The 5,783-nt window shown below is 44.9% G+C and overlaps 1 protein-coding gene across 2 annotated transcripts; it reads left to right on the top strand.

The window, feature by feature from the left end:
* The first annotated feature begins 115 nt into the window (after positions 1-115).
* LOC122203194 lies at positions 116-2,980 on the top strand. 2 transcript variants are annotated; one of them, XM_042909752.1, is made up of 2 exons: positions 116-634; positions 2,239-2,980. In XM_042909752.1, the coding sequence occupies exons 1-2, from the start codon at positions 162-164 to the stop codon at positions 2,378-2,380; spliced, it is 615 nt and encodes a 204-aa protein (XP_042765686.1). In that variant the 5' UTR covers positions 116-161; the 3' UTR covers positions 2,381-2,980. The 2 variants fall into 2 exon arrangements, with proteins under 2 accessions (XP_042765686.1, XP_042765687.1); XM_042909753.1 differs by lacking the exon at positions 2,239-2,980 and adding an exon at positions 1,401-1,683.
* The last annotated feature ends 2,803 nt before the right edge of the window (positions 2,981-5,783 follow it).

The raw sequence follows: 5,783 nt of genomic DNA, 5'->3' as shown, positions 1-5,783 counted from the left end.
GGCGGGGCCAGCGGCGGCCGTGCCCTGCGATTGGCTGGCGGTGGCGCCCACCGAGCGCGGCGGCTAGAGCGGAAGCGGGAGCGGCCGCCGAGAGTGGGAGTGCGGGGGCCAGCGGAGCGTGCGCAGACGGGAGACTGCGGGCCCGAGCGCCTTGTTTGGTGATGGCCGGGACGTCTTCGTCTGCGGAGACCTGGGAAGTAACTGCGGTCGGCGCCATGTTAAGTCGGGGCAAAAGGGACGGCGTCACTTGGGGGTTGGGCGTCCGAAGCAAATTCTCGAAGCCGCGTGGGACGCGCGGGCGGCGTTTAAGTGCTCGCAGCGACACTCCGCCTGGCCGAGGGGAGAGGAGTGACGAGATAAATGGGAACTTTCGGATGCCGGTTTCCGCCCGTTGGGGAGCGAAGAGCGGGAAGTTGGGCAGTGCGCCGGGAGAGCGCGGCCGAGTGACAGCGCCTCCGTGGTTGGGCGGCCGGGGTGCGAGGGGCGGTGCCACCTTCCCGGAGGTGGCGGCCGGCGGCATTCCCGGGCCCCCGAGGTCGGCTCCCGCCTCGGGAAGAGAACACACGTCAGTCCTACCGTCAACAGAAATCCGAAAGGCCGGGCGACGGCGGCGGGCGCCCCGGGAAGGGAGCCTGTAAGTTAAGGGAGTGGCGGAGAAATAGTTCACGGTGTTCCCCTCTCTGTCATCTAAATCTTACATAATTTGTAATGTTTCCTTTTTTTTTTTTTTAATCTACTACCGTTTCTCTTAAGTAAAAAAGGTCAATATTCTCTCTGAGGTATTTTGTGGGCGCTGAGGTCTCTGCTTGCTCTCTGCCGAGCCTGGCACTGGGACCGCTTTCGGGGTCCCCAGCCGCGTGCCCCAGGCAGACCCTTAGCGGAACTGGGTGGACGCTGAGCCGAGTGAATAGTTCCCAAGCTTCTGGGGTGACGGGTTCCAGGACTATGGAGACAGAAGAGGTCGGGACGAAGGTACCTGTCCCCTTAGGCTTAGTAAAGTGCGTCTGCCCTGCTGGTCTCAGATTCCGGACAAAGGAAAGGCCAGAATTTAAAATTCTTAAGAAATCTGGTTTGGGGCGCCTGGGTGGCTCCGTCGCTGGAGTGTGGGACTCTTGATTTCAGTTCAGGTCATGACCCGCCCCCGGCCCCCACTCACCCTCTCTCCTTCTCTCTTAAAAAGAAAAAGAAAAAAAAAAATGGTTTGGATGTAAAAATAGCAAAACACAGCACCCTATTGGACTCTTTGTTGGAGACGGCATAGACCTGGCTAACCAGGCCTTGTTGTGCAAGATCCTAAGTTTTCTAGCCCCGGCAGCATCTCAGCTTTGTATGGCTGTCAACTCAGCAGTGAAACTCTTACCCAGATGCTTGACATTCTGATCTTTCTCTAATTCCAACAGAACACGTTGCGAGTTATTTATTAATTCCTTCAAATGATTTAATGTTACCCTGCACAAAACAGATTGAGGCCAACCAATAGCGATTACTCACTTGTTTCTGTTTTGAGGATGTAACCCAGGGAAATGAAGGCTGTTTTTCATCTTAAATGGACGTACTTCACCAGAGAACGTCTTACGGACTTATTTAACACATGTGCTACGTTGAGTATATACAAGTATGTATAAAAAAAAAAAAAAGGATTCAGAGTTCAAAAATAAAAATTCTAGTGATATCAAAACGTATGCACAAAAAAAAAAAAAAAAACGTATGCACAAGCAGGTGTGCCCTTTCCTAACTGGAGGGGACGGTGAGCAGCGACACAAAAGCAGGAACAACAGCAGATACGTCAGCTGTCATCTTCGGTAGACGGCAAAATGCTCTAAAACGCCACCCATCCCCAGAAGCCTAATATCACCCAGGCAGGAGCTTATCTAAACGCCACGTAAAGTACAAGTTTCTGGTCACCTACAACATGTTTCACCTTTCAACTGCTATAATGTTGAGGACGACCTGAAAAACTTGTCGTAACAGTGGAATATAACTGCAATATGGAAACACTTTTTTTTTTTTTTTTTTTTTTTTTTTTAATGTTCATATTTGGGGGAGAGAGAGAGAGACAGAGTGCAAGGAGGTGGAGACAGAGAATCTGAAGCAGGCTCCAGGCTCTGAGCTGTCAGCACAGAGCCCGAGGCGGGGCTCGAACTCACAGACCACAAGATCATGACCTGAGCTGAAGTCGGTCACTTAACCGACTGAGCCACCCAGGTGCCCCTGGAAACACCTCTTTTAACGTTACAGGAAAATGCATCCAGAAAGGTCCAACCTGGAAAATCGTGGATATTCCTCAAATCTGGCAGACTTGGTCCTGAATGACAGCACACTTCCTCTACCCCATGGCATCCAACCCAAAAAGCAGGCGGGGGCAACTGGGGTGGAGTGATGGGCCGGAGAATGAAAGTAAGCACAGCTTCCAAAATCAAAGTGCTACAGCTGGAAAGCATGCCTGGAAGATAAAGCCACAGAACCCATGAAAATCTGAGCCAGGGCACCTCATATGGATAAGAATTTTCCTGCAGCAATCCTACCCCTAATGTCAAGGACACTTGAGACAGTCCAATTCTTTGCTTTGTTCCCCTTAACATTAAATCATGAGCCTTTTCCATGTTTTGAAATGTCCACGAAACATACATTTTAAGAGCTGCCTAATATTCCACTGGAAGGGTGTACAATAATTTAACAGTTTCCTTACTGTGTGGCATTTAGGATGTTGCCAAATTGTCAGTGTAATAAACCCTATTCCATCAAAGTTCTCATACAAGGTCTTTGAGTGTATGCTGGGTTAAATCTTTAGGACAGATTACTAGAAATGGAATTACACTTCATAAAAAACTGGATATTTTCAAGGCTGTGAATACACGTTATGAAACTGCTTTTCAGGATGGTTGTGAGAATTCGCAATTTCACTAACAGTGTAGAAAAGCACCCAGCAAGTATTTAATATTTGGCTTTTGTTAGAAAAAAAAATTTTTAAGTTTATTTTTGAGAGAGAAAGAGCACAAGGAGGGATGGGCAGAGAGAGAGAGAATCCCAAGCAGGCTCTGTGCTGTCAGCGCAGAGCCTGACATGAGGCTCAATCTCATGAACTGCAAGGTCATGACCTGAACCAAAATCAAGAGTCAGACGCATAAGTGACTGAGCCACCCAGACACCCCAGAAAATATTTTTAAATTAATGTTTCACATTAAGATTATATGGTCATTTCATACAGAGTTCTTTGCCTAAAAAGATGAAACTAGATTATTTTACATGGTTGGTTTCAGTTTCAAACATTAATTTGTATTCATGTTAGTAATCTAGCAGGAAACATGACTTTAAAAATTTATAGGGGCACCTGGGTGGTTTAGTCGGTTAAACATCTGACTCTTGCATTTGGCTCAGGTCATAATCTCATGGTTGTAAGATCAAGCCCTGTGTCAGGCTCTGTGCTGAGTGTGGAGCCTGCTTGGGATTCTCTCTCTGCCCCTCCCCCTTCCTCTCTCTCAAAATAAATAAACATTAAAAAAGACTGTAGGGGCGCCTGGGTGGCTCAGTCGGTTAAGCGACCGACTTCGGCTCAGGTCATGATCTCACGGTCCGTGAGTTTGAGCCCCGCGTCGGGCTCTGTGCTGACCGCTCAGAGCCTGGAGCCTGTTTCAGATTCTGTGTCTCCCTCTCTCTGACCCTCCCCCGTTCATGCTGTCTCTCTCCGTCTCAAAAATAAATAAACGTTAAAAAAAAATTTTAATAAAAAAAAAAGACTATAAAAAATTGTGATTTGGGACACCTTCGATTAGAAGGTCTGATTTTCTGGGGTGCCTGGGTGGCTCAGTCAGTTAAGTGTCCAACTTCAGCTCAAGTCATGATCTCATGGTCTGTGGGTTAGAGCCCCATATTGAGCTCTGTGTTGACAGCTCAGAGCCTGGAGCCTGCTTCAGATTCTGTGTCTCCCTCTCTCTCTACCCCTCCCTGCTCATGCTCTGTCTCTGTCTCTCTCTCAAAAAAAGGTCTGATTTCCCATGTCTGATAATGGATTAACAAATGACACATATCCAAGGCAAAGGGTTAACAAACAATACAACTCTGTAATAGAAAGGAACAATTAATGCAACATCGTGGATAAATTCCAAAATGGTTATGATGAGAGACCCCAGAAAAAGAAAGAGACATCTAGTATATGATTTCACATATATATAAATCTGTAAGATTAATAGTAAATTTTATGTATAGAAAGCAGCTCAAGTTGCCTAGGGATATGGTAGGGATGCATAGTGGGGGGCTTGCCAGGTATATTCATTACCTTGATTGCAAAAACTTCTTTCATAGGTATACACGTATGTAAAACTCAACAAATTGTAGCCTTAACATAAGTGCAGTATCTGTACCACTTATAGCTCTATAAAGCAGTGGAAAAAAGTCTGACGTACAGACTAAGAGCTTTTTATTTTCTTGACACAGCTTTCAAAAATAGAATTAAGCTTACTAATTTATAAGCCAATTCATAGCTGGAAAAAATTTTAAATCCATAATTTACATAGGTGGAGAAATCTGGTTTTTTTCATTAGTTAATTCATGGCTTAAATCCATTGGAAAACATCTAAAAATATATCCAGCCTGGGTGGGAAATATGCACTACCTTTGAGTGCCACTGTCTGAAAGGAAGCAGTCACTCTTGGAGCAATCATAAAGAGGGGTCAAATGCTTGTCACTAACTGCTCATTCCTGCACATCTGGCAACTGGTGGGTGCTGGTGTCAATGGTGAACTGTCTCAATTACATCAGATGGGGCCAATGACACTGTGCTTCTGGCAATGAATGTCTGACAGCTGAACCCAAAACTTCTGTGGAATGAAAACTAAGACACAGAAACAATTATTTTGAAGGCTAAAAAGAGAAGATGTAAAATTCACTCAAATGTAAGGCGTGCCAAATGAGAGGTGACAGAGAAAATACACTTTTCCTTTGGGAGATATTTACTGAGAGGGTCTAGAAGAGGGAAAGAAATCAGATACACAGGAAAAACATTTATCTTCACACAGACAACTCCACATTTATACACAGGTGGTTTCACAGTTGTTATAACCTCACAAATAATTTTACACAATCACAGGCCATCAACACCAGACCCTCTATTTACGTCCCACCACTCAGTGTGGGATTTTACTTCTGTGCATCATCCTAAGGAATTCATTTCATTTGGGGAAAGAAAAAAAAAAAAAAGTTGAAGGGCGCCTGAGTGGCTCAGTCGGTTAAAAGTCCGACTCTTGGTTTCAACTCAGATCATGATCTCACAGTTTGTGGGTTCAAGTCCCGCATCTGGCTCTGTGCTAACTGTGCAGAGCCTGCTTGGGATTCTCTTCCTCGCTCCCTCTCTGTCCCCCCCTCCACCTCCCAAAATAAATATTTTAAAAAACAAAAGAAAAAATCAGGAAAACACTAATCTGTTGAAAGAACAGAATATGGAAAACCACTGGGAAAATACTTGCTGTGACAGAGTGAAGTGTCCCCATTGCAAAAAATTCCTGTGAATATCCAATAGTTAAAGAAAATACAGAACTCTGAGCAGAGAAATTGAGAGAGAATACAGACTACAAAACCAAGGCAACACAGGATTCAGAGAAAAGCAATATCACATGGCAGCATAGACTTAGCCTTAAAGGGAAGCCACAGAGAAATGGTTTTAGATGTAGCTTATATTTCAGAATTTACTTATTCCTGATATGTATCTTCTATTTGACAAGAGATTTTAACTATTCTATCATTTATAAAAGCCATTTTAGGAGATGGACACATGCCACTTCCTTCTT

This window comes from Panthera leo, chromosome D3, assembly GCF_018350215.1.
Source record: "Panthera leo isolate Ple1 chromosome D3, P.leo_Ple1_pat1.1, whole genome shotgun sequence".
Lineage (NCBI taxonomy): Eukaryota > Metazoa > Chordata > Mammalia > Carnivora > Felidae > Panthera > Panthera leo.
Note: the sequence above shows the minus strand (reverse complement) of the source record. Positions and strands in the feature narration are given on the sequence as shown.

Bases quoted from the DNA above. Each gene is read 5' to 3' on its own strand.
- LOC122203194 (XM_042909752.1), top strand. From the start codon at position 162: ATGGCCGGGACGTCTTCGTCTGCGGAGACCTGGGAAGTAACTGCGGTC. The intron at 635-2,238 runs GTAAGTTAAGGG...TTAACGTTACAG, and splicing joins GCGCCCCGGGAAGGGAGCCT to GAAAATGCATCCAGAAAGGT.